At 44.3% G+C, this 27,957-nt stretch overlaps 1 protein-coding gene across 4 annotated transcripts; it reads left to right on the top strand.

The window, feature by feature from the left end:
• Positions 1–802: 802 nt before the first annotated feature.
• LOC139922496 (vinculin-like) lies at positions 803–27,569 on the top strand. Of its 4 annotated transcripts, XM_078288691.1 has the most exons (23): positions 803–1,162; positions 9,063–9,133; positions 10,516–10,666; positions 11,783–11,891; positions 12,779–12,901; positions 13,354–13,514; positions 15,008–15,098; positions 15,201–15,348; positions 15,668–15,821; positions 16,214–16,389; positions 17,574–17,764; positions 18,692–18,891; positions 19,230–19,358; positions 19,570–19,719; positions 19,854–19,962; positions 20,255–20,557; positions 20,715–20,839; positions 21,620–21,809; positions 22,166–22,201; positions 23,053–23,207; positions 24,910–25,113; positions 25,196–25,300; positions 25,401–27,569. In XM_078288691.1, the coding sequence occupies exons 1-23, from the start codon at positions 995–997 to the stop codon at positions 25,545–25,547; spliced, it is 3,396 nt and encodes a 1,131-aa protein (XP_078144817.1). In that variant the 5' UTR covers positions 803–994; the 3' UTR covers positions 25,548–27,569. The 4 variants fall into 4 exon arrangements, with proteins under 4 accessions (XP_078144817.1, XP_078144816.1, XP_071769129.1 ...); XM_078288690.1 differs by lacking the exons at positions 22,166–22,201; positions 23,053–23,207 and adding an exon at positions 16,538–16,606 and having other exon boundaries at positions 21,620–21,805; XM_071913028.2 differs by lacking the exons at positions 22,166–22,201; positions 23,053–23,207 and adding an exon at positions 16,508–16,606 and having other exon boundaries at positions 21,620–21,805.
• The last annotated feature ends 388 nt before the right edge of the window (positions 27,570–27,957 follow it).

Raw genomic sequence — 27,957 nt, 5'->3', positions numbered from 1 at the left:
AAAACCAGGATCTTCAGCTCTTCACTGTCAGTTCCAGCAAACGGAGGAAGCAGGGGGCAGAAGCAGGCCGTGGGCGCGGTCCTGGAGCCGTGCGCCTCTGTCTGCTGGAGTGTTTCCCAAGCCTTCCTTTCCTTTCAGCTGCAGCGAGCAGCAAGCTGAATCCTTGGTCTTAATTTAGACCCGGACATTGAGGCCTGGAGACATGAACTCCTGACCCACCTTTTAATGAACAGAGATCATATGACAAGACGCAGGTTCAAAGCTTTATAATACACACCACCACCATTTCCCTCAGCATATAGGAAGACTGCAGCTCCTGATCTCATCTCCATTATCCTCTACTGTTTCATAGACGTATACTGTTTCAAGTTGAGCCTTTTTTTTCCTCACAGTGGCAACTATGTTTACTACCTCTCCCTGCTGTAGGTTCTGCAGCTTAACCCCCCCTCTCCAAAACCTCATGGCTTCTTCTATATCTTGGAATCTCAATCTCTTCCCATTAAGTGACCCCAACACTTTCCTTTTTGGGGCCACTGGCATGCATGACGTAATTTGGGAAGAGCTCTTACATGCAGTGTGTGCGTGTGTGTGTTTGTGTGTGTGTGTGTGTGTGTGTGTGTGTGTGTGCGTGCGTGCGTGCGTGCGTGCGTGCGTGTGCAGGGAAAGCGTCAGTGTGCACCAGTCCGCTTGGCAGCTGTATTCCTGAGCTGTGATTGGGCGGAGGGCGGTGATTCCTTCTGTCACGATTTCGGTCGCTCCCACCGGAGGACACCGACCGCCAGAGTCCAGCCTTACCGTGGTCACCGGCAGAGCCCGTCCACACCGGGGGGAGACGCATGAAGGCTTCGTCCCAGAAGCTGGGCTGATAACTCGGGATTTGTCCTTTTTGTCTGTGTCGGCGGAGAAAGGGAAGGGAAAGGAAAGGAGGGGATCTTCTGTGCTGGAGCGACCAGCCGCCTTTCTTGTGTCGGGGCTGCGGTAGAAGTCGTTCACGATGCCGGTGTTTCACACCAAGACCATCGAGAGTATCCTGGAGCCGGTGGCTCAGCAGATCTCCCACCTGGTCATCATGCACGAGGAGGGGGAGGTGGACGGTAAAGCCATCCCGGATCTGACGGTGCCGGTGGCGGCTGTGCAGGCGGCAGTCAGCAACCTCGTACGGGTGAGTCCCGTGTTTGAACCAGAACCAGAACCAGGGCGTCAATTCACTGAACCCCAAGGTATGGCAAAGTCCCTGCATCTGATGTCATTGGCCATCAAAACTTCCAAACCCGCTTAAATAGACTACATTTCTGGAGACAAAGTATAGAGCAATGACCGCTGACTGGCAATATATTATTATTTAGACAGTGTGGTAAATTAGTAGACATAGATCATCAAACTATGTTGCACAGACGAACACAGTTTAGATGCAGCATTGGTGCTGAATTTTCCCCAATATAGATGATTTCTGCCAGTTCAGGCTTGATCTCTGCTCTCCATTATAATGATAAAAACTACCTTGCCATGTCCAATTGACGCCCATGCGTGTTTCACATCTCCTGCAGAAGCCAGGCGCTTTGTGCGCTCCGTCCCTCCGGGCCTGGCGCGCGCCTGTGTGCACACACAACGAGAACAACGTGTCAAACTTTGCCCTGATTGATAATCAGAAGGCCGCCGAACTGAATGAAGTTTGTGGGGCGGAATAAACGAGTGTTGATTGAATTAACAGTGTGTGTGTGTGTGTGTCCCTCTCTCTCTCTCTCTCTCTCTCTCTCTCTCTCACTCACTCACTCACTCACTCACTCACTCATACACACACGTCACTGTGTGTGGGTAGCAGAAGAGGGAAATGTCACTTGTGCCAGAGGGAGATGTGTAGGTGTTTATTTCTGTTCTCACCTCTCCTTCATAATACAGGTAGAATTAGCCCAGGTGGATTTTTGCTGAATATGCAGTCTCTATAGTGAATATAGGCTACAGTCCATTCCCACGGTGTAATAACCTCCATAGAGAATATATGGATCAGCTGGTATTGTCATTAGCTCCCATCTCTCCCCTTCCAATTGCTTAATTAACTCCTGCCTATTCTTACTCTCTGCCCTATTCTCTTGTCTTTCCAACATACTGTACATCTTTAACCCTCATTTAACTGTCGTTTCACCTCCTCTCTCCTCTCTCTACTCCATCATCCTGTGTCTATATGGTCATTTGGTACAGAGAGAGGAGGCTACAGCCAGTGACTGATGTCTGCTCTGTGTCCTCTTACTGGAAAAATCAATACAGACCACATCATTATCACTGATCCAGGGTCATTGTTATTGACGCAGGGGCAACTGGGCTTCAGTCACACTTAGCTGCAGTGGACAGCTCACACACTCATTGAGCCTGCTGTGGAGGAAAGAACCTGGTCCCATCCAGATTTTTAGGTGTTTATTTCTGTTGCATTAAACTGAACTGGATCTGACCTAAGGCTACTAAAATAACTGTAGAGTGCTGTGTACTGAAATTGATATTGATCATTCTGAGTAAAAATGATTTATTCTCCCTCACATTTTGCACACAAGGACCACTGTACCTTTTAGGTGTACCTGAATGTTGTGACTTAAAAATAGATATGTACGTCTGCTGTATTTAAGGTTAGTGTATAGTTAATTTATGTCAAAAAGAATTTGAAAATGTGGGCTGCTGACACTTGTGATTTAGTGTATTGGTGCACCACTCTTCATTACATTAAAGTGTTAACGAGGGCTCTTGTGGCGATCTCAGTCAGGAGCGGTCTGTGCTTTGTTTGGTCAAGATTGAAACAGGTTTGGCCCATGAGCCTGCTGGTTTGCTAATGGACTGCTGCCTTGTTGAACGCTTCTACAGCTAATATATTATTTATATATTACTCTTCTCATTTTTATTTGAGTTTGATTGGATTTCACATTTGCGCATTGTTGTTTGTCTTCAACTGATGTTTGTCTTGATGCTGCTCTCTTGGCTAAGTCTCCCTTGAAAAAAAAAAAAGATTCTCGATCTCATTCAGACTACCTGTTTAAATTAAGGTGAAAAATGTCACTAGCATGTGATGTTGGGATGCACTGACCTCTGTTTCACTGATAGCTTTGAAAAGGATGAGAGTGATGGTCAAAACCAAGGACCAGTCCAAACTATTACTTTACCTGAAATATGTAGTATTACACTGAGTGTACAAAATATTACAAGCCCCAGGAGAAAGCTTGGATCCCTTATTGATTTCACCTATTAAATCAAGCAGATGTAGATGAAGGGGAAGAGACAGGGAGAAGTTTTTTTTGAAGCCTTGAAACAATTGAGATTTGGATTGTGCAAACGGGATGCAATTCAATATTAGGAAGGTGGTATTACTGTTTTGTACATTCAGTGTAGATCATGAGTTTGGGGTCATAAGACAAAAAGGATTGGAATATGGTCCATTTTCCTCCATTAGAGCGATCTGCCATTCTGTGTGTGAAAAAGGTAGAAAATCAAGGCACTTAACTTCAATTTCTTACAAGCGGTTCTATTTTTGGATATCAATATCTGTGAAAAGCTGTGATACTGATGCCCTATTTTATCACGATACTGGTCCACTGTCTGATACCAGTATTGGTATTGTTGAATCACTAATTTGTAGTGTCACTACAGTGCATCACCTTGGAATACTAACTGTAGACAAAATCACAGTTCTTAGTCATGAATGTTAATATCTTTAGCTTATCAAAGTTTTGTGTACTATTCAAAATGGCTGACTCAGTGTGCAAGGACATGGAGGATCATTTTGATACCAAAGAAGGAAGATAACCGCACACTCATGCCGATGCCATCAGATATTTAATCGACGTTTCGACCCTAAAGGGTCATTTTGATAAACATCTCATTGACTTAGAATGAAAAGGGATATTCAGTTTAAAGTCAAATATGGTGGTTTGCCTTAAAGAAAAATGCCATTTTCTGTGATACCGTCCTGCTACACAGAGTCAATGTCCTTGATGTCCCATTGCTACTGGCTACACCTCTCTATAAGGCACGTGCTCTCTCTCTCTCTCTGTTATTGTCCTTTTTCTGCTTGTCCTACTTGATCCATTCAGTTGATCCATCCAGACGGAGAGCAGAAGGAGGCTAATGGCAGCCTCAGGCGTGTGGCTGGGTCTCAGACGGCGGGGATGCGTGGCTGCGGGGAGAGATAAGAGCCGAGGTCGCTGTGACACTGGAAGGTGTCGGACAGAGGAAATGTTGACGGGAATGTTGAATTTGAACGTTAACACCGTGGAAGGTGGAGAGATAAAGGAGGATGTGAAAAAATCCCTTTTATCTCACCGTAGCTCTTATTCGATTTCTTACATTTCTTACATGATCATTCTGTGGTCACAGGAATATTGTAAAGGGCATTTACGAGCTTTTCACTCCTGATTTTTGGTTGCTTGTAATTTTTGGTGATACAGAAATTGAAGCTTATTCTACTTAGGCACTTACTGTAAAACACTCTGGATAACAACTTGAGCTAAATCTGAAGTTGAAGAAGAGGGAGCGATAATGAGTGTGTAGCTCACTGATGGAGGAGAGCGATGAAGAACGGAGTGAAGTGGGTGAAAAGAAGGTGTTGAAAGAGAGGACAAAAGGTGCTTGAGGACAGGGCTTGTAAAATCGGCAGCAGCGGGTTGCTGGGTAGAGCGACTTAATTGGACTTAAAGGACACCTAATGCTCAATAAATGCACTGAGCGCATATGCTTTATTTTAGAAAGCTGATTCATTTCTACACTTGCGCAGTTTGAGTGTTTTTATGGGTGTGTATATTATTACTTTGGCGGGTGAGATATAACACAGTGTATAGAGTTCTCAGCTGCTGACTTGCTGTCATGGTCTGCAGCACCGCTCCACCATCGCCACAAGAGTCCCACTGCACACTGATACGGTTACACTGTCAACCCCGTCCAGGGTGGGCTGGCAGAGGGGTGTGCTGCAAAACTAGGTCACTGAGACACTGAAACACACACACACAGAGATGGTGTCGGTCTCAATCCGTCAGAAGTCGCGCGCGGATTGACTCAATTATAAAGATTTGAGCGAGGCTGTGGGTGTATTTGGTTGTATGTGTCAGCGTGCTTAAGTTGTGCTGATGACACCGGTGCTTCAGTGCTGCGTCTGAAGTCTGATGTTCCTCAAGTCGTCAACACGGAGCCTGAGTATGCCAGGGGGAGGGGGCGGGAAGGAATAAATAGATTTACCGTTCGGTGAAGTAACCACACACTGACAGAATAGAGGAGGAGAGAGAGAGGAAGAGAGGAAGGGAGGGATGCGAGGAGACGACAGGAGAAGGGTTGAGTGAAGCTCTTGACTAAAACTGTCGAACAGCATGGTGCAGAATAAGGAACAGAGAGGGGGGGGGGGCAGAGGAATAGTCACTGCAGTGGGACACCGGCACCCTGCGAGGGAGGGAAAGTGTCTCTGGCGTCTGTGTCTCCAAACCAGACTCTGCCAAGCCACCCAATCTACCCCCCACCTCCACCCCCCCTTACACACACACACACACACACACACCAACTGTCCTCCGTCTGCTCTCCCATGTAAATATGAGGCATCTCTTCATACTTATTTGCAGATTCCGGATCGGTCTTGCTTTCCGGCTGTCTGTCTATGCATTCCTTCTGCTTCTCAGTCTGTCTTTAAATTTATCTTTGGCTTTGCCCCTTAGATCCCAAAGCAGAGCTGACATCATTAAGCGCCAAACTCTCTCAGGCATAGAAGAAGTGAAATAAACAGAAGGAGAGTGACAGCAGTGTCACTTTTTATTGTATTGCAGTTATTCTGGGATTGATGCAGTGTTGGCTTGTGGTCTTTGTAATATGAAATTCTAAAAAAAAGTTGATAAAAACAGAGTACGAGAGCAATACCCACAAATTTAGAGCTGATGACTGCAGCTCCTGGTGCTGAATTGAGGCCAGGCTGTCTGTGTTGGGGTTAACTTTGATTGACAGCTGTCAGATTATCTCCTACGGGATCACTCGCACCTTTCGGGCCAATCAAACACACACACACCCACACACACACATCTCTCGCACGCCGCCTGAACTAAGAACCTGGCTTGTCCCGAGAACCACTTAACTGTGCATTAATTATGTATCGAATAATCGATGTGACCTGTTGCTGCTTACGGGAAACGCTCCGACGGCCTGCTTCCCTCTTTGATCCGTCACCTGACATGACCGGGTGACGATCAGAGGGCGTCATCAGTCTTTGCTCTACTCGTACCGCTGCATTCCTTTCCTCATGCAGCCGAGAATCTCACTGCATTTTTAAGAAGAAGAAGAAGAAGAAGGAAAATCACCAAGACACATTTAAACCTTCAAATGTTTTATTCCTCTGCCTTAAGACATTTTCACAGTATTAGCGAACATTCATTACCGTATCCCACTGTGAGACACATAGGGCTACTGGTCATATCATACTGATTTAGAGCTTCATAGCAAATGAACTTGAAAAGATGGGAAAGGTGACTATGACAAGACCCAGAAGGATTTTCTTAAGATAAAAGCATATTTGGTAGTTTAGAAGCAGTGGCGTGAATATGAAATACAGCTTATTTGGGTATAAAATGGAGGTTTTCTGTGTTGTACATTGACATAGAATCACAGATTGGAGCCTGGATTCTAGCTCTGGGAACTTGGTCAAACTCAAGTTCATGTTTAAAAATTGAGCTTGACTCGGCCCTTTAAAGTGAGTGTTATTTTTTGTTGCGTAGCTTAAGTTACACAAAGATGGAGGCACTAAGAAAAACAGAAATCTAGGCGATGCATCTCACTGAAAAGTCTCCGATAATGAAATGCATAATTGACGTATATAGCACCAAAATAAAGAGTGAGCTACTGAAATTCTCTCTCTCACTATATTTTTGCTCCTATCAGCCGGAGTCTGTGACACAAACAGGAAAACTCTACAGCAGCTTAAATGGCTTTAATTGCCAAGTTGTCAGGCAGTGCTGAAATACTGAATTATGAAGAGGAGAGTGGCAGCATCCTAATGTTCTCTGGGTGAAGCTGTGATGTTCGGATGCTCTGCATGATGGCTGCCTCCTGGGTCTCTGGAGCCGGAAACTCTATTAACTGGCTTCCACCGACACAGCAGAGAGAGACTGATGTCATCATCTCACTGTAATTGCATCTTGAGTGTGTGTGTGTGTGTGTGTGTGTGTGTGTGTGTGTGGGCGGACGTGTGCATGTGTGTGTGTGTAGGGTGGGTTGTGTGTGTGTGTGAGCGTCTGTGTTTCAGGGCCATGTGGTTTTTCAGATAACCAGCTGCATCACTATGGTGATATGAACATCTGCCAAAGAAGTGAGCAATGTCACCCTGCTGTGCATCTGCGTGTGTTTTTGTGTGTGTGTGTTTGTTTTATTTATTAACAGTTTAAATGATAAAACAGTGGAAAAACGACAGATTCTGCAGGAGAGATAAAGTGACACCATCTCTAATCCTCAATTTCTGACAGTGTGCAGGTTTCCTACCGCTTTCTATATTTGCATCAGTCGAGACCTAGACACCAGCAAGTCTGAGCTTGGACATCAAATAAGATGCAGCGAGTTTCATTCTGTGCAGCTAATAAAACCCCAGAGGCTTATAAAAATATCTCACCTCAGAGGAGAGAAAACCAAAAATCAAGACAACGGAGAAAAACACAACGGAATAGGAATACAGAAACTAAATGACACCTGAATGACAGCTATTCTGATGAAGGGTGTAATACCGAAACGTTAATTAATAAGGAAATTAATTTATATGCAAGAGCACAGTGTGTGGGAGTCACTGTCTTAGACTTGAATGACAGCTAAATGACAATCAGTGTGTGTTGACTGACGAGTCAAAACCCCAAATGTCAAGCTCAGCATTCTCCTCACAACATTAATGCTAAACATAAGGGAGGTGAATCTCTCTTTCTTAGACTGATTCAATATGAATCTCAACATGTAGATAGTGATTCAATACAGGAAAGTTTGCAATTTACTTGTTATGTCCTTATTTTGACACTGGGTGGGACTGGGTGGTAATCAACATCATCCAACTAACTGAAATTTCTGATCGGTCGCACATTTTTACTGACACAACGTGCCTTTGTTTGACATTTCTCTGGAGTTTGACAGTATAAATGAACTTCTTAATGTCCCCATATTTTACATTCTTTCAGCAATTGGAAGATTTGATCCACTGCTAAAAATATGAAAATTCCCCACCAAAAAAAAGGTTTCTGACAGATTGTCATGATAGAATAAAAGGACAGAAACTTATTTTTGTTTTGTGGCTGACATTGAAATGTTTGGTTTGCTGTAAAACATGAACTCATGTCACTCACCAAGTGCATTAAATGTGAAAATAATTATGAGCAAACAAAGTCTACAGAAAACTTACATCATGGCGTTTGACACCTTCAAAACAGGCTTGAATCTGGAATATTCCCACATCACGTAAACGCAGCATAAACTACAGCCACATTCACAAAGGGAGGGGAGTAGTTGTAACAGAGTGTGACATGGATGGAGAAAAAAAAGATGCAAAAGAAAGAAACTCTAACAGAAATCAATATTCACAATCAAATTGGGTTTCTGTGGGTTTCTCTTCTTGTTAACTAGTCTTTCCCTCAGTCTCAGGTTTGAATGTGAGTGCAGGACAGGACATGTGCGGACTCTAGAGGTGATGAATAGATGTTAGAAAGCGGCACTTAATCAGCCCTCCAGTTGACGGCCCCATATGGGCGCTTGGCAAGCTCCCCGTCCCAGTTGGGCAGAGGAAGAGGAGCAGGTTCTGGATACATAGAGGTTCTTTGTCCCGACCTGGAACTGATGTAGACCAGCAGACGGCAGAGTCAGCCAGGGCCCGGCTCACATCAAGCCGTTTCCTCTCTTAAGCTTGAAAGACATGACATGCACCGGTGGTTGAAATAGGTGTGAACTGATACATACCCGTCCACTTGTCAGACCGTTAACAGTGCTCATTGGGATTGTCAGTGATAGTATCTCCTCTGTTGCTGCGGATAATGATATTAAAATAAACGGCTCGACTGTATTACAGCCCCTCATGTGTGTTTCAGGTGGGGAAGGAGACTGTTCAAACCACAGAGGACCAGCTGATGAAGAGAGACATGCCTCCTGCTTTCATTAAGTAAGTCTCTCCTCCTGAAAAAAGGATATACTAAAGGTGAAGTGCTACTTCTTTGCATGCCTCCCCTCTGTCATTCCCTCTGTCTGTCTTTCTCGGTCACTCTCATTCATGCCCGGTCAGAAAATGACAGAAATAATCCGCTTTATCTCGGCAGACAGAGGATTCTGTGATGTGAGGATTCCGTGATGTTAATGCAACTTAATGTTAGGAAGTGTGGCTGCGTTCCCAGCTGCAACAAAGAGGCACTTCTGAGGCCCTTATCTCCCCGGGCCCTGCTCCGCTCTGATCCGCTCTGCTCTGTTCAGCTGGAGACCGAGCCTGGCTGCCTGTCCGGCTTCCAGACCGCTCACAGGCTGCTTGTTGTTTTCCAGCTTGCACCCAAAGAGCTGACATGGACTCTGGTGCTGACTGGGAACTGTTACTCAGCAGTCCTGGTGCTCAGACATCAGGCTGTGTGTGTGTGTGTGTGTGTGTGTGTAGGTGTGTGTGTGTACGCAGTGTCTTGAGGTCACATCAGGCCAAGCATTCACAGTGCATTAGATATTATCTGCTTAACATTCAATCTCTCCTTGTTTATTTCTGTCATCCCATTGCTTTTCACTTTCTCCCTCCTTCTTTACAGCAATGGCAAGAGGGGTTTAGATCCACACACTACTCTCTCTCTCTCTCTCTCTCACTCTCTCTCTCTCACACACACACACACACGGGGCACCACACCATAAATCTCACACACAGGGCTTAGGAGGGGGCATGTGGGAATGTGAACCCACCTAAATATAGATGAACCAGCAGCCATTGATACCCTGACCAATGCAGGTCAGAAAGGGGAGGGACTCGGCTTTATTCAAGCACTCTTAAAATGCATCACCTTCTCCAGGCTAAGCTACTCATTGATCTCTAAGCAATAGGCCATTAAAGCAAACAAGGCAAACCCCACAACTTTCACCGATCCCACTTTGTTAGTCGGGAATTAGTGCAAAATCACTAAAGAATTAAATGTTGCGTAAGTTAAACCACAACAAGCTCTAAATGCCAGATTTAGTTACAAGATAATCTCAGCTTTCTCTCCAGAGAAAATGGAGAAAACCCACACCTTTGAGTTCGCTGTGCATTTGCAGAACAGTGAAAATCCGTTCAAATGTGTCTCACTTTTCTTGGGGTGCAGAACATCTGTTTCCCTCTGTGTCTTTGCCTGAGACCTTGTAAGCCTAACCATCTCTTGTTACCAGGGAGGGGGGGGGCTTCTTTGACTGAGTGGCAGATGTTTGCTTTCCTTTGTGGTCGATGTGAGATCTGATCTATTCCATTTACAAGGTGATGAATTCCTCTTGCTGGTATCTGTGCATGCTCGCTTGTTGAAAGCCGGCTGTGTGTGTTTGCAGGGTGGAGAACTCCTGCTCCAAGCTCGTCCAGGCAGCTCAGATGCTGAAGGCAGATCCGTACTCTGTTCCTGCACGAGATTACCTCATCGACGGGTCCAGAGGGATACTGTCCGGGACCTCCGACCTGCTGCTCACCTTCGATGAGGCCGAGGTGTGCGTGTGTGTGTGTGTGTGTGTGTGTGTATGTGTGTGTTTGTATTTTTGTTTGTGTTTGCATATTTGTCTTCACTGAAAATAATAATAAGTCTTTAGTTTTTTTAGTTTTAGTGTATTTGCACATATTATAAAAACAAACAAACAAAAATACATTAAGAAAATTACCAAAGAAAGAAATGGAAACAAATGTACATTTTGCATTTGAGGTAAAAAGCCCAAGATGAGCTTATATCAAAACCTCAACTCACTCAAGTTACAAACATTGACAGTTCATTTTACAAATATTAACAAATCATATAAATCTCCAGGATATTAGGTAAGTGATCACATTAGCAGCTGTCTGAAATCAAAACCTCTTTCATTTTTCTTTTAAATACATTTAAGGAGGGAGATGAATCTGCTAAATAAGACATTTTATTCCAAACTGTGAACCTCTCTTACTCCAAAGGTGTGATATTTTTCAAGTTTTTTTGGTACCACCTTGTCTCTGTCTGTTCTGTGTGTTGTTCAGGAGAGATAAAGTGTGTCTTCCACTGCTTTATATAGACATACAGACAGAGGAGGAGCAGGAACTCAGCCTAGAGCTTCCAGCAAGCCTGTAATGGAGTCTCAAATGTAGCCAGATCTAATCACTTAGATCAAATGACTTCCCCCCCGTCATAACTCTTGATGTGTGTGTGTGGACCCATGAGTGTATTTGAGCTTGTGCACGTGTGTGTGTGTGTGGCTGTGTTGCTGTGTGTGTGTTTATGTATGTGCTTGTGTGGGAGGTGGGTATATTGGATGTATAATGGCAACACCATAAGTGGAATCACATTGAGCCCGTGATGTGCACACGATGTCTCATCACTAGCCTCATTTTTGAAGGCCTTACTTCTCTCAGTCACAAGACACACATCACAAGACTGCACACACACACACACACACACACACACAAAGACACCAAACCCTGGGGTAACTTCAAGGCCTATCTAAAAGAAGCTCACGCACGCATTGGATTTGGTTATAAGCTGCAACAGAAATTTGCCTGTAACCATAATCACCCTTGTTTTATGTTTTTTACCTATATACATTATTTTCTGTGTGTGATCATGTCTGTGTTGTCTCGTAGGTGCGTAAGATTATCCGTGTGTGTAAAGGCATCCTAGAGTATCTGGCAGTAGCTGAAGTGGTGGAGACCATGGAGGACCTGATCACTTACACCAAGAACCTGGGACCAGGTTAGCTGGGGCTTTTTATGGTCTTCTGTAATACTGAACCAGGCTGTACCGCTCACAGCCATTCCTCAATGACGAGGATGCTGTATTGTTCTCAAAGATAGTTAGAAAAAGGGAGAAACACAAAACGTAAAGGTGTAGAAAATCCATTAGAACTTTAGATACAGGTCTGCAAGCAAACCATGTACATCCCAAAATACATGTAAAACCCATATTTAGCTGTCAGCCTGTGTATCAAAATTGTGGTCTATTAATTTGGCAGTGAAAAATGTCTGTATTCTGATGAAGCACAACATAAACTTGGGATAAGTTTTTTTTAAACATTAGTAACAACCACAGTTCCTAAATGAAGTCCTGGGAGAAACTGTGACATGTTTCAAATCTTTGTATGGGTTACCACGAGAGAGGAAACCATGCAATCAACATGTTTTTTAGGCTATTCTCTGGTCAGATGTCCAATAAAAAAAATATATATTTAACCACTGACCCCTGATATGACACTAAGAAACTGGATCAGAACCTTTTCATTGGCACAAGAGCATTGTGGGACCATAAGAAGACTCTTTATCTTCAAAGCAAAAGGTCAATTGTGTTGTCAGTGTAGAATAATGGGCTGGAGGAAATGCTAAGGCAGTTTCACACCTGACTGATGCTGTCGTTGTATTAGACCAGTCATGATAAAGTAATGATCTGCTTGGCTGTGTTATCACTGCTCAGTTGATGAGTACAGTAGAGGATGTCCTTGGACTCAGATCTTTCAAGCATGTTATGTTGCCAAGGCCACAGCCAAGGTCAATTCCATTTCCTGAGTTCCCCTGCTGATTGGTCGATTTTTCTAACCTCTAACTTTTGCAGTCCACTGAATTCTCCCCATTTCTGTCTTTCCTCAGGGATGACCAAAATGTCAAAGATGATTGAGGAGAGACAGCAGGAGCTGACGCACCAAGAACACAGACAGATGCTAGTTAGCTCCATGAACACTGTCAAAGAACTGCTGCCTGTTCTTATATCAGGTGTGTGCACATGTGTGTGTATACGTATGTGTGTGTGTGTGTGTGTGAGTGTGAGTGTGGGCGTGTGTGGGCAAACGACAGTGGCACAGCGGCAGAGGAGAGCAGGTCAATGAGCCTCCAACAGTTGTTATAGCAACGCTGATAATTACAGTCATTAGTTGCTAGGGATGGCAGACTGACTACACACGCACACACACACACACATACAGTACATACACACACCACCCACTGGCTGCCATCTCTTGTATGCTGCACAAGCAAAGATTCACTGTTACAGCACTCACAAACTACATTCTTGCTTAAGAAGCAGATTGCAGCCGATTTTATTTAGACTGAAACATCAACCACGACCCATTCCTCACCTTAGTGGACAGTTTACAGTATCCACTCTGTGATGAGCCCATGCTTCTGTATGAGTGCGATCATAAGCCGTCCTGTCTGTCTGTCCTCAGCTATAAAGATTTTTGTTGCAACCAAGAGCAGTCGAGGTGCAGGTGTGGAGGAGGCGGAGAGGAACAGAAGGTTCACCTTTGAAAAGATGAGTGCTGAAATCAGCGAGATCATAAGAGTCTTACAGCTCACCACATGGGACGAAGATGCCTGGGCTAACAAGGTACAACCCTACGCCTCATGGGAACACTCAGCTGTGCACTTGACACATTCACACACTCACTCAACAATCATTTTATCTTTACCCTAAACCCACAAATTAGCAAAATCACCCCCTTACTTAAGTCACACGCTCACTTTCTTCCCTTCATTTTAACCAAACTTGCTCTCAGGAAGCATGTCAGCCTGCCCGCTCACACACACAGCCACACACTCCGTCCCAAACTAGTTGAGGTGTTACCCACATGCCCCTCTGTGCTGCACAGAGCATCTCCAGAATTCACTCTCTTTACTTTCTGTCTCCACTTTTCTTTTTGCTCGGTATTATAACTCCTGGTTTTTCTTTTTTCTGTTCTTTCTTTTCCTTCCTCCTCCATTCTTTTCCCCCCTGTAGAAGGTAAGCCTGTTTCTCTCCCCCTCTGCAGTGCTGCAGCATGCGGGTGTGTGTGAGAAAGGGAATATGTCTGTGTGTTTAGACCTGTCATGCTGGTAAATAACAGTAAGTGTGCTGTGAGTGTTTTACTTGGCTGACTGTAGCCGATGTGATGTTATACTGTACATACAGTACGTACCTCATCACTATACTGTTATATGTGCATCTGTTTGTCTCTCAGTGTGTCCATTTGAATCAAATGGCTTGAAACAGATGACAGTTATTTATCTTTCTCAGCTTGATAACTTATCTGCGTTTGTACTTAACATACAATAAGTGCTTCAGCCCTTTAATCTATCCTGCGTTTCTTGTGTTTAGTCATGATATTTTTTGTTTTTCTTCCTCGTGTTTCTGGGAGTGGTTTACTTTGTGATAGAGCTGTCAATGGGACAATAAAATGTTAGCATATTATTGTGGGCAGATATACTCAATCCATCTGGCAGAGAGATATTTTTGGGCACATGAGATCATTTACTGGTGAAGATAAGATCTGTTTCACTAGTCTAACCTGTAACCCTGCATGTTTCTCCGCACACAACTAGCTCAGACAACGACCTGTCTGTGTTTGAGTGTATGTGTGTGTCTGAATTCCTGTGTATGTGTGTGTGTGTTGTGGGCATACCGCATACTCTGTGTATGAGCTCAAGTGCACCTGCGATAAGCACTTATTGTCAATGTGTGTGAGAAACACTGGCAAAGGATGAGTGTCCTCTCAGGTCATGAATTATAGAATTAAGCTGGTTGATGTCCAGACACATCCATAATAGATGGGCAGTGTTGAACGCTTCCACTTAAGGGGTTCATCATCCTCTGAGCTGGAAAAAGCTTTTGTCCGCCACTTGGTATTTCACCTGGTAGAAACCAATGGAAAGTTTACAGCATGTTAGATCTGACGTGATTAATTTCCCTCTAATGCCCCCTTTCCCCCTTATCATCAGTAAGAATAAACTGAAGCCTTTGCTCATTGAAAATGAGGTTTTTAGCTTTAAACAACTTGTCCAGTGATACAGATATACAACATTTCTGAAAGCCATGCACGATGCTCTGTGTTCTCTTTACCCCAGGATATGGAGGCTATGAAGAGGTCTCTGGCTCTGATTGAGTCTAAGATGGCACAAGCTAAAAGCTGGCTCAAAGACCCCCATGGACAGCCAGGTAACTGCATCTCTTCTTGCCTCCTGCTGCCACACTCAATCAGCGATTTGCATCTACAATGTCCTTCCACAAGCTCATCCTGCGGTGTGTCCTTGCTCCTAGGAGACCCAGGTGAGGTCGCACTGCGTGTGATCCTGGATGAGGCCGGTAAGGTGGGAGAGCTGTGTGCTGGGAAGGAGAGGAAAGATGTGCTGGCCACCACTAAGGCTCTGGGACAGATGACTGACCAGGTGTCAGATCTACGTGCCAGGTAGCGTTTATTTATATAGTCCTTTATCACAAGCATGTCTCAAAGGGCTTAACATACAATCATATACCATACTACATCATATATACATACTACATATATATACACATCATTACACCCTATACTAAGTCATATACATACTTCATATACATCATTTTACTACATACTATACATCATATACTACATGTGAGTGAAGAAAAGTGTTGTTACACTGTTTGCCATAAGCTTTACTTCAGTGTCTTCATGTAATGTGCTCTCCTCTGTGGCAAAGTATTTTGTCCTAATGCATTTGATGTGTATGTGTGTTTGTTGTCTCTGTTAGAGGCCAGGGCCCGTCCCCAGGGTGTGTGCAGCGTGCAGCACAGTGCTCACAGGGTTTAGACCTGTTGTTTGGCAAGGTGGACAGTGCCGTCCGCAGATTGGAGGCTCTAATCAATGCCAAGCAGGCCATTGCCAGGAGGCTGGACGCTGCACAGGTCAGACAAAACAACAGTAATCACTGGTAACCCTCTCCCCACTGAACCATACCTCCTCTCTATATTCTGTTCATTTTATTCTATTTAATTTCCAAGCACTTTGCTCATACACGATCGTTCTCTGGTCACAGGAATATTGTAAGGACAGTAAGACCTTGACTTACACACTCCAGAGTTTTGGTGGCTTGTAATTTTAAAATGAAGCTTATTCTACTGTTGCACTAACTGTAGGTTGCTCTGGATAAGCATCAGCTAAATGCCTAAAATGTAGGGGTAAGCATCCTTAATGCTGATCAGGCAGAGAGCGCTCGTGTTTTTGTACAGATTTCTACAGTATACATGCTGCTTCTTCTATTAGATGTGAAACAGGCGGATATATGTGTATCATTTAGGCCTGGCTGGCAGATCCTAACGGCGGTCCAGAGGGAGAGGAGAACATCAGAGCGTTGCTAGCAGAGGCCAAACGTATTGCCGATCTGTGTGAAGACCCCAAAGAGAGGGATGACATTCTGCGCTCCATCAGCGAGATTGCGGGCCTCACTGCCAGACTCGTAGAGCTACGCAAACAGTACGGTCCTCTCTCTCTTAAACACAACCAGGCACACAGACACATACGCATGCATGATGTGATGAGAAAAATGAACATTGTGAATATTATGTGTAATTCTTAGACCCTATGTTCACAGGCTCAAACTGCAACCTCATGTCACCAATAGGTGGCGTGTTTCAGCTGCATGGAAAACATGTTGTTGCCTGTCAGCTTGGGGCCTCAGTCCTACAATAAGGTTTCAAACTGTTTGAATATGGTGTGGAGCTGGATGTGGTTCTGGTGTTCAGTGACTGTGGAGGGCCAGTAACAGTTTCAGGGTTGAAAATGGGTAGAACTTAAAGGGAAATACCACTCAGTTTAAGGTTAATAACACTGAATTAATTCTGGCTGTCATCCCTGCCTAAAGGACATTTCAGGCAGATTTAGTGAACATTCACTTCTGTCCCCCATAGCAAGAAATAAGGGAGAAGTATCTCTGGTGCTGCAGCATGTCACATAATAAATGTAATTACTTTTTAGTGTTCCTTTTACCCTTACTGGAAAGCTAGATGGGTGGGCTTGGTCCACAGAACAGTTAATTTACTAGAAGGTAAATTCAGCTAATCACAGTAAGATATGTCATGAGCCATGAAAGTATTTTTTTTGTAACACCTCCTACATTTTGTCAAATAAAAGAAAACTGGCTAATATTTCCAATTCATATACTGTATTTTAGTCCTGCAGCTAGAATATTCATATGTTTTATTTCTATGGCCTTGGACAGTTGTCAATAAATGGGACATTAACTTTGTAAACTCATTGGATGATGTCCTTGAACTGTTCCAAAAGAGCTTTATATTATTGTGGTCTGAACCAGAACATGTACTTTTATCCCTTTGGAAATCCCTTTGGATTACCAGGTAATTTTCCATGTAAGACATCACAGATCACACAGCAATACAAATTCTTCCTCTTTATTTCTGGTTACAGGAGATGATAGTAAATGTTGACTAATGCAGAGGGTAAAGTGCTACCCTGTGACATAATCCTGTGGTATTTCCCTTTAAGAGTGTCACTGAACTTAATGGTGAAGAAGGGAGATCTAACAGGTGATTGGTGAGACTTGGTACATTTGATGGGTTAGGAGTGTTTGATGGCTCATTTCTGCACCTTGGCTGACATGCCTCTTTGTTTCTCCCTCAACTTGTGTTTCTGGGTGTCAGGGGTAAAGGTGACAGTCCGGAGGCGCGTGCGTTGGCCAAGCAGATCGGGGCAGCACTGCTGACCCTGCAGTCCAAGACCAACCGGGCCGTGGCCAACATGAGACCAGCCAAGCCTGCCGTCACCTTGGAGGGCAAGATGGAGCAGGCGCTCCGTTGGGTGAACAACCCTGGACTGGACGACAGAGGAGTAGGTGAGTGGGGTTGAGTGATGCCCCCTGGGGAGAGACGACATAGTAGTTTGGTTCGAAAATAAATGCTCTGACCTTCCATGCCTGTTGTCAGCCGTTGTGCATGTTGGATAGTGTGTGAAAGTAGGTATGACAGCATCTGGGACTCTTTGCATGTGTATTAGCTGGCAGTTGTAGCATCGTGAAAGACGTGAGGTGTTTTCAGTCCAGGGGGAGATTAAGAGAGTCAAGTGTCTCAGTCATGCAGCCTGTAACCTGGCACTGAGAATCAAACCCAAAAGTGGAGGCAATTGAAGCCATTTCCTTAAACGCCCGCAGTGATTTATCTCATACATTACTCTCTGAATCACTGACTGACTCACTCACTTACTCGGAGAGCGTTCTTTCATCGTTTTACACTATGCTCTGTGCCTGTGGCTGTATGTCTGTTTTGTAGTTTGATTGTTTCCTATTTTGCCTATCTCCCATGCTTCCCCATGGGAGCAGAGTGTGAGAGACTACAGAGCAACGAAGGTACCTACCTACTGCTGTCTTTATGCTTGCTTAGAAGATACAGCCAAACACTATATACATCTATATATTACTTGCTAGACATTTTCTCAGACCAGACAACAAGCACCTAAAACATCTTCTCTATTTTTAATACTGGGAAAGACATACGTATTGCAGTCATTTCTCTTGTAACCGTGGACTCTCCATGCATTCCTCTCTATCCTCAGTACCTATTATAACTACAGTACACATTACCAATATATATGAAAACATTGGATGTGTAGCAATGCAAGATTGCTCCAGCTTACCTACTGATGGACCTGTAGCCCTGTTATTGAGCTTTCACTCAGTGTCAAGAACAAGTACAAGGAGATTGTGTGATATTGGGTAGCCAAGTGTGAAGTGAGTGAGAATGACCTCTGACCCTTGTCTTCCCAGGTCAGGCAGCAATCAGAGGAATGGTGGGAGAGGGGAGGAGGCTGGCGGGAGGCCTGGTAGGCCCGTATAGGCAGGATCTGATTGGACGCTGCGATCGCACAGAAGCTCTAATGACAAACCTGGCAGACATGGCTGGCAGAGGTGAGGCTGAGGCTCCTCACGCACGAGCTACAGCCGCACAGCTGCAGGACAGCCTCAAGGTAGCACAACACACACACACACACACACATGCGTACATACAATCCTCCATTTTGTTCTTAATTGCACAACACCTTTCTCACCAAGTCAAAGTTTGGGCTTAAGACATGCATGTTGGTGTGAGTAATTAAAACTTGTAAAATGAGCAATCCTTAGTAAAATCTGGTACTCTGTCCTCCTCAGTCTTTATTGGTAAAGAGCTCCATCTAGTGGACCAACATGGAGCACTCTCATGGGAAAATATATCTACTGCTGTCATGTGTTTTTCCCCAGCATTAGTATAGCATGTTGGCTTCTCCATCTAAATAGTCTCACATGTTGTCTCCACTGCTCCTGGCAGGACCTGAGGGGGCGCATGCAGGAGGTGATGACCCAGGAAGTGTCTGATGTTTTCAGTGACACCACCACCCCTATCAAATTGCTGGCTGTGTCTGCGACTGCTCCCCCGGACGCCCCCAACAGGGAGGAGGTCAGTGATGTATAACAGTCTATTCTGGTTGAATATTTTGTCAGTGATCCATCCCATCTAGCCATTCAGCCATCTAACTGTCATTCAGATTAATACATAATCCACAATGATGATAAACCATTCAAATGTTGTGTGTGTAAGGGATGGTAGCCCGATAGATTCAGGTCATTGTGTTTATAGTTGGACTATATATCATTAATGTGTGTTGTAGGTTTTTGAAGAGCGAGCAGGGAACTTTGAGGCCCACGCAGGCCGTTTGGGGGCAACTGCAGAGAAGGCTGCTGCCGTGGGAACAGCCAATAAGAGCACAGTAGAGGGGATCCATGCTGCTGTCAAACACGCCAGGGAGCTCACACCACAGGTGCCTCTGTTTGTTTTGGTGTCTAGTTTTGTTCTGTCCAGTTTTGCATGATTGCATAAGTGATGAAATGGAAATGTAGCCATTAGAGTCTGGCATACACAGTGTGAGTGTGATACACATTTGTTCATGTGTAGGTGACCTCTGCTGCTCGAATCCTGCTGAAGAATCCCGGAAACCAAGCAGCGTATGAGCACTTTGACACCATGAAGAACCAGTGGATCGACAATGTGGAGAGACTCACTGGTAAGAGTTTTCCTACACTGACACATTGTTGACATTGTTGTTGTTAATTTAGCCATTTAAAGTAGTGACACAATTACATACCGCACCTCTAGTGTTGTTTGTGCAGTCTTTTTCACTGCTGTCTCTGTGTATCTTATGCAACCTGAACCTAGTGTGGAACCATCACAAATGATCGAAGAACTTGGTTGAAACACTGGTTGATGTTACCGTTAGTGCATGTTTGTGTGTGTGTGTGTGTGTGTGTGTGTGTGTGTGTGTGCGCGTGCGCATGGGTGCCTCTCTCGGACCACAGGTCTAGTGGATGAGGCCATAGATACCAAGTCTCTGCTAGATGCTTCTGAGGAGGCCATAAAGAAGGACATCGATAAGTGCCGTGTTGCCATGGCGAATGTCCAGCCCCAAATGCTTGTTGCCGGGGCAACAAGCATAGCAAGACGAGCTAATCGGGTCCTATTGGTGGCTAAGAGGGAAGTGGAGAACTCTGAGGATCCGCGGTTCAGAGACACAGTGAAACATGCCTCAGACATCCTCTCACACACCATCTCACCCATGGTGATGGACGCCAAGGCAGTGGCTGGGAACATACAAGATAAAGGTACAGGCATATACTATGCAAACTTCTGAGATAGACACATCATCCACCTTATTATCTCACTTTATACTGCTTGTCTGTACACACACTTGGTGTTCTTTTGCCTCCCAGTAGTTACTGCTTAACTCAGCCTGTCTCTCGGTTCTCCTCCCTGCCTCAGCTCTTCAGAAGGCCTACCTGGACTCCTGTCTGAGGATCCTGGGTGCTGTTGGGAAAGTCAGAGAAGCCTTCCAACCTCAGGAGCCTGACTTCCCCCCTCCACCCCCTGATCTGGACCAGCTCCATGTAAGTACACACACACACACACACACACACACACACACACACACACACACACGCTTTCTATGATTCATTTTAATCTGCAGTTAACCTTTGAAGGACCTCCTGTTGACCTACATGTATCAATGCTTCAATCTAGAAGGTATTTGTCCATAGTCTTTTGCAATATTTATAACCAATTGTGGGGGTAGATTAAAAAAGTGGCCTTGTGCCTGGAAGATTGCTGGTTCGAATTACCAGACCAGCTGAGAAAATGTGTCGGGAAAGTGAAAAAGTAACTCTTCAACAACTATTGTGAAGGTGCCCTTGAGCAAGGCACTTAACTTTCAGTGGCTCCAGTGGAGCTGCTCAGTTACCAACAGTAGAAGACTGTGGTTGTACTGGTCAGCTCCCATGTGTGAATGTGTCTAACTGTGTGAATGTGAAGTAGTGTGTTGCTGAAAAAGAGTATGCATACTCAGTGGACTTTCCCTTTCCCTACAAGCTTGCTTTACATCAAGGTTTTCAAACATTATCAACATCCTCTAAATACAGATATGGGTTGGCCATCACATACTATCAGTCCTTGCATCAATAGCTCAGCCAATCAAATTGAGAGTGAAAATGTTTTTTAATTAAAGCAACCAAAAGCGTAAACAAAGGCAGTATTGGCATGCCATACCACCAAAACATAATTATATCAGATGTTCAAATATGATCTTGTCTGCATCACTGAAATAAAAACACTCTGTGTTGATCCTGAACTATCTGTAGCTAACACATTATGTGTGTTCGGGGCTTTTCCAGGTTAGCGATGAGCAGGCACCACCCAAGCCTCCCTTGCCAGAGGGAGAGGTGCCCCCCCCTCGGCCCCCCCCTCCAGAGGAGAAGGACGAGGAGTTCCCCGAGCAGAAGGCAGGCGAGGTGCTCAGCGAGCCCATGATGGTGGCTGCCAGACAGCTGCACGATGAGGCGCGCAAGTGGTCCAGCAAGGTCAGTCCACACACATACAGTATCTACAGTTTGCATATTCACCAAAACATATGCATATCATTTCAGTGTCAGTGGTACACATACAGTTTTGGGTATACGAGCTAGCTAGTTATGCTATTGATACCGGATGTGTGTTTGAGCACACATGGAAATGTTAGGACTAAAGTACTGTGTGAGCTCTTACAGGATTTTACTTTCTACTGTATAATCCATTTGTCCAGTGATGTTATGTCTTCTGATATCCTGTGAATGTTTTGGTTCTGAAATAAAGTTTTTCCTGAAATTGTGGTGATCCTGAAATGTGGAGATCAGTGGCTCGATTCCAATTTCAGAGGGAAACTGGAAACTGTCATCTGGTAGAGGTGTCTGCATGTAAGGTTGTTATTGGCTTAATACGCACACACACACACACACACACATTTACATGCACACAGTAAATATAAGAAAAATAGACGCAAGAGTACACACAAGTCATCTGCGGAGAGATGTGTGCGCAAGCAGGGACTGACTGATGAATCCTAACCTTCTATCTACAGTAGAAGTGGAGAAGAGGCCTGGTATATTTGCAGTATGCCTTTGTGCTCTTTTCTGGTTTATGATACAGTTATCCCTGTTGGTGTCTCTGTTTTGTGTGCGTCTCTGTATGTTTTTGTGTGGAGTTATGCAGGACCAGTTATTCTGCGCAAATGACTTATGTTTATTCAGGATTAGTGACTAAAACCAGACTGCTAGACCCCCCCAAAAAAGCTGGAAGGACAGCAAACACTCATTTAGGTTACAGTTGGGCCTTGTTTGACTGTACAAATGCTTTACACTCTGCCAGTCCAACCGCTGCCTCAGGGCCAGACGTAGCATCCCCCCTGCTATCCGCCCAAACCAGCTTCTCCTTCCTCTTCTCTCCCACCACACTCCTGTAAAACCATCTTTGTCTGTACGTGCAACTCCACCTCCCCTCTCCCTGCTCCTTCATCGTGCCTGTGTCCTCTCCTCCCTCCTTTAGATCTCCTGTCCTCTGTTCTTCCATCCAGTGCCTCTCATACTATACTAAATGCCTCCTTTTCCCATGCTTCCTCCCCTCCTGCCATCCCTGGCTGTCTCCTACCCCTTCTTCTCCACATCCCTCCTCCTTTTCTTTCCTTCTCCCATCCCCTCTGCCTTCCTCCCCATCCTCTGTTCCCTCCCACCCTCCTCCTCCTCCAACTACCCCCCCCTCGCCCCCCGCCAGCCTGAGGATGAGGAGGCAATAGAGGAGAGAGAGGTAGATGATGAAGATGAGTTTACTGATGGTGAGGATGACTATGAGCCAGAACTGCTGATGATGCCCTCCAACCAACCTGTCAATCAACCCATTCTGGCTGCGGCCCAGGCTCTCCACCAGGAGGCGCGCAAGTGGTCCAGCAAGGTCTGCGCACATACATGCACATACACGCACAACCGGACCTGGGTCAAATAGTATTTGCAAATAATATTTAATGTTTGTTTAACCTGCTGGGTGTATTGCAAAGTACTGTTTGACCCCGGGGTTGGTATGCACACACACACACACACACACACATGCATACATGCACATCCACACACACACATGCACACAGACAGATACACACACAGTACTTGCTACACAAGCAGACTGATGCAAGTCACAGAAACCCCCTTCGGAGTCACTGGCCACAGTCTTGACTGCACTGCGGCTGTGGGAACGATGAGCTCTGCATCCGCCACTATGGAAACCTCCAACCAGCTGTGGCTGCTGTTTTGTTATCGTTGCATCACACTCAGACTCGTGGTTGATACATGGTTATGCTTATGTCATGCTAAGGTTGTACTAAGGTCAAGGATTGTTGGAATGGCAATTTTGTTTGTTGCACCTGATGGATAAACTGGTACTGGCTTCACAAGTCCCTCCCTTATGTTCATGATTAGGTAAAGTGGTTTAAAGGAGGAGCCAGTCGCTCTGGCTCGCTATCGCTGTTGTCAATCACTCGTTGTCTGACCAACCTGTGAAGCCAAGGATGACAGTTTCCCAAAGACTTCTGGGTGATGTAGTTTTGAAGTTAGATTGCCTGCTTGCCTGCTATGATCACCTGCTTCTGCTTAGTCTGAGGGTGTGTACTGATCGCTGCACCGCTGTGAGCATCACCTCATGGGTGCTAACAGCAGGGCATCCTGAGACCTAACCTTAAGCTGCTTATGATGTGAGGGAGACGATGAGAATTGGGTATAACACAGATGTTAATTTCACTGATGGCAACATGTCATAAGTGTCCCCTCTCATGAGGGATAAAGAATATGAGCTAACTTGCACTGACACTGCATGCGGCTTACTGTGAAACACGCTGATAATTTGTTTGCCGTCACAGTGCCTGTTTTGCTTTTGTAATTCAAATTCATTAATACAAAGCACAGAAAAAGTCTTAACATTTGGATGCTATTTTATAAAGCATTTTCAGTGTTTTGAATCTTGATTATTCTAATTAGTTTCTTAGATATTGATTAAAAAAACATCATCAATTTCTGTAATATGTGGTTGAAGAAGTATTCTGGCACAACTTCACCCACTGACAAGGTGTGTGGGATGGGCAGGTAACACTGTGAAACAAGAAATTCCAGCAACACTTGCAGTACTGAGAACAAATATTTATGAGTAAAATGTGTTTTGGCGGTATCCCCCACCCTCCCCCATCCCGCTAAGCTGCTGTATCTTGTAGGTAACAAATGGATGGGTTTTTAGTTTGTCACATGACTACATCCTCTGTTTCCGTATGGCTCAATGAAACTGTTAGTAATCTGTTGCTTGTCATTTCCATTGTCTTTTAATCTAATGGTTGATTTTTAGTGTGTCGTATGTCTTTATATAGGCTTTTAGGTGAATTTGTTAGATGAAAGGCACGTGGTGAAATGCGTTGGTAAATAAATAAATGTTCTCAGTACTGCAAGTGTTGCGGGAATTTCCTCTTTCCCAGTGTAAGACAATCTTTGGCATGTGGAAACGTGTCACATACAATCCAATCCCAGTGTATTCTCAGCCCAACGACCATGCCTCCTCCCCTGCAACCTGCTCACATCTCCTACCTGTTCCTCCTCTATCCCATCCCTCTTCTTCGTAGGGTAACGACATCATTGCAGCAGCCAAGCGGATGGCTCTGCTCATGGCAGAAATGTCTCGGCTGGTGCGTGGCGGCAGCGGGAACAAACGAGCTCTGATTCAGTGCGCTAAGGATATTGCCAAGGCCTCCGATGAGGTGACAAGACTGGCTAAAGAGGTGGCCAAGCAGTGCACTGACAGACGCATCAGAACCAACCTGCTGCAGGTAACGGCATACACACACATCCACAACAACCACATGTCATGTACACAAAGTCTGTAAAATGCATTTCCTTGTCTTTCTCAAGGTGTGTGAACGCATCCCTACCATCAGCACTCAGTTAAAGATCCTCTCCACTGTCAAAGCCACCATGCTGGGACGCACCAACATTAGTGAAGAGGAGTCAGAGCAGGTAAACTCACAAATCGCTCACACCGGTTCCTCACTTTGTCCTGTCTTTCTTCTTATTCTACTCCTCACCTCTTTTCACTTCCATCTATGCCCCTGACCAGGCCACAGATATGCTGGTCCATAATGCCCAGAACCTGATGCAATCAGTGAAGGAGACTGTAAGAGAAGCAGAGGCAGCATCCATCAAGATTCGCACAGATGCAGGATTCACCCTGCGCTGGGTGCGCAAGACCCCCTGGTACCAATAAACAACCTGGCTGCTGAAACTAGTCACACTCTCAACCTGGCACCGACAATTCACACTTCCAAGTAGCACACAATAATCCCTTTTACGGATGACACACACACCCATTATGAGTGAGCATACACACCTCTTCAAAGAGGATACTTAACCTGGTGCAGGTGATTTCTATCCATCCTCCACTGTAGTTTGGGTGTGTAGCATCAGGAACTATAAGATACGGCACCAGGCCACCGGTTTCCTTTAACCTGTTGAGTTGTTGAACCTGTGAGTTCAGCTTTGCTCTCAAGTTCCCTTTATCTGTAACTATGGAATCACGTTGGCTAATCTGAGACGTTTTTAATATATATTTTTGGTATGTTGGGTTACAAGAGTTTATCCAAATCCCAGGTATATATTTTTTGCATGAAAAGTTTTTCTATTTTCTAAAGGCGAATTATGACATGAAGATAGTAACTCTCAGAGGACATTTACTTTTGATTCAGTTTTATCAGTCAGAGTTTCTTATCGTCTATTGTATATATTTATTTGTTTTATGGACAGCACTCAGCTATGAGCTTTATTCACTGATTTTGCCGCTAGAGTGCGTAGCCTGGTCCGGGCTGATTGCACACAAGCTCTTTATGTTTACTTTAAGTGGTGACACTGTTCTGAATTGGAGAAGTGAAAGGTGATACATCACACTGTACATCACTGTTGTCAGGTGATGTTTTTACTTGAAGGATTACATGGTCCTCTAGATTAAGAGTTTTATGACTCTTGAGCTTATGTTACCCTTTCAAAACCTATTGTATAATTAAAAAAAATGTATGGTTGTCAATAAAAAGGTAAGGCTGATTTTCTTGATTGCTGGAAAGTTATACTTCGTTGATATGAGGTTTTCACCCGACAGTGGCGGTATCCATGATTATCTAAGGTTAAACTCGAGTGTTTTCCAAGAGTGCTTTGAGTTCTTTATTGTTTTGTTTCATTTTATTTAAACTTTCACAATGAACAATGCCAAAGGATTTGTTTTACATTATTGTAAGCTACCTGACGTTCTTATAAGACTCTTAAAATGCAGGTTAATACAAGGCGAGAGAACAAGCAAGATAGACCTTTTGGTTCAGAGACCCAGGAGTCCTTCTTGAGGTCGGTTATTTTCTAGCAAAAACAATGAATGTTTCTTCTGCTGTCATTTTTTTTTTAAACTAATTGTAGTGCTTAACTTCTGCACAATCGCTGTAACAGTTGAACTGTTTAATTTAGGACTTTTTCATAAATGATCAAAGCCAATGATTTTGGACAGCCTCCCAACAGCCCGTCCTCTAGACTCCTCTCTGTGTGAGAGCTTAGCCGTCTCACTGGGTGCTCTGAAGCATCGTTTGAAGAGAGCTTTTCTAGATGACCCCGGTGGTTTGTGAATAATATGAAACTTTTTGTGTGATATCATGGCATGGCTGTCAATCTAGTATTTATGTTTAAGTCAGGCAACTTCTTCATAGGAGTGTTTTTGTGTGGAACAGTTGAGCACCACATTTTAGACACCATGCCAACATACAACCTAAATAGCGGTTTATGAATTCATGATTGGTAATTATTCGACATTTCATGCAAGCTGTTCAGTGAATGATTTTTTTTTTTTAGGTATTTTCTTATGCTGTTAATTGATTCCATCCCCTAAATGGCAATTCGTCAAAGGTAAATAGATATTTTTATGATGGCTGGGCAAATTTAGCACAACTGTTAAATGGAGAATCTGTATGTGTGTGTGTGTGAAACCTCTTCACTTAAACAGTATTAGCGGGCCGTCACAAGGATGGTTGGGGACAGAGCTCCGGCTACAGCAGCACAGAATGTTTGTTTACTGCATTTTATTTATATTATGGCCTACTGAGCATGTAGCAGTCACTGACCCCCTGACTGAGAGGGACGGGGTGTAGTGATGTGTGTACTCGATGTTTCACACCCTGAATGTATTATGATAGCTTATAGCCCTGCCAACACATCTGCTGTGCCTTGGAATAATAAAGGACAATAATGTAAAGACTATTGACTTTGTCTCTTCATTTGCCATCACATGAAATAACTCAAATACCTGAGTGTTGTGGGAAATGAGACACACGTAGACATGTCATTTTAAAGCTTTACAAGGCCACTAATACATTGAAATACAGATTCAACTTCATACAGGAGCTTAAAGTAGTTAAACTTTTCCCATGTGGACAAGTGATTGTGCAAATGCTGTGCTGAGTAAAGAGGTTGCATTCCAGATTAAGGGAGGATCTCGGGATTTTCTGAGTGAGTGCTTTTTGCACAACTCTTCCACCATGGAGACTGGCTGGGACACTAGTCTGTATCTAGGTCCCACAGCTAATCATAAACCAACTCTAAGTCCCAATCTTTAAGAGGTTATCAAAACTTCATCACTCCAACGC

Source organism: Centroberyx gerrardi, chromosome 15 (assembly GCF_048128805.1).
Source record: "Centroberyx gerrardi isolate f3 chromosome 15, fCenGer3.hap1.cur.20231027, whole genome shotgun sequence".
In the NCBI taxonomy this organism is placed as follows: Eukaryota; Metazoa; Chordata; class Actinopteri; order Beryciformes; family Berycidae; genus Centroberyx; species Centroberyx gerrardi.
This window is presented reverse-complemented; position numbering and strand designations above follow the sequence as displayed.